Source organism: Trypanosoma equiperdum, assembly GCF_001457755.1.
Source record: "Trypanosoma equiperdum strain OVI genome assembly, contig: ctg_399, whole genome shotgun sequence".
NCBI lineage: Eukaryota > Euglenozoa > Kinetoplastea > Trypanosomatida > Trypanosomatidae > Trypanosoma > Trypanosoma equiperdum.
In genome coordinates, this window is record NW_027124308.1 from 112,126 (window position 1) to 112,896 (window position 771).

Consider the following 771-nt stretch of genomic DNA (forward strand, 5'->3'; position numbering starts at 1 on the left):
GGGAAGAGTAGGGGAATATGCGTTTTCACAAGTTTTCAAAATCTTCTAGTGTTGTGGGGCGCGTGTCCGCGTGGTTACCTCCAAGTAATTGATGGCAAAGGCAGAGAACTTTCGCGTTGTCCCCTCTTTTTTCCGCTATACCTTGCTATTGGGTTACTTTATGCTTTTCTCTCTTTTCTACCCTCATTTCACTTTCATCACACGCCTCTTAACTTGCACGAACACTGTACGCTATCCACCGGGTCTAGTGATATCCAAGTGAGTGCACACCATGGCTGACGAGAATCAGGTTGAAAAACAGGTGGAACCAACGCCTGTCGTGGAGGTGATTGATGTGGAGCCCGACACACTGCAAGACGCGATTCGCATCGTCATACGTAAGGCGCTCGAGGTAAACGGACTTGTCCGCGGCCTTTCTGAGGTTGCTCGGGCGTTGGACCGCCGCACCGCGCACATGTGTATTCTCGCTACGGACTGTGACGATGAAGAGTACAAGAAGCTGATCAAGGCGCTTGCTCTTCAGGCGAGCATTGACATTATTGAGGTCGATTCTCGAGAGGAGCTGGCCGAGTGGGCGGGGCTGCAGAGGCGTAAACAAGATGAAACCGTCAAAACCTTCAAATGCTCATGTGTTGCCATACGCGACTTTGGGGAGCGGACGAAGGCCCTCGATATGCTTTTGAACAAGCTGTCCCACTAGCCAGTGCAGGAGCTCACTCACGATAACACAAGCAGTTGTGGGGTGGTCGTGCGCCCTGTATTCTTTTTTTT

The 771-nt window shown here is 51.2% G+C and overlaps 1 protein-coding gene across 1 annotated transcript; it reads left to right on the top strand.

Annotated features, from left to right (window-relative positions):
* Positions 1-271: 271 nt before the first annotated feature.
* Positions 272-700, top strand: TEOVI_000169400 (40S ribosomal protein S12, putative; the record flags this gene model as incomplete). The annotated part of the gene is made up of 1 exon (XM_067224896.1): positions 272-700. The coding sequence occupies one exon, from the start codon at positions 272-274 to the stop codon at positions 698-700; it is 429 nt and encodes a 142-aa protein (XP_067080997.1).
* Between the last annotated feature and the right edge of the window lie 71 nt (positions 701-771).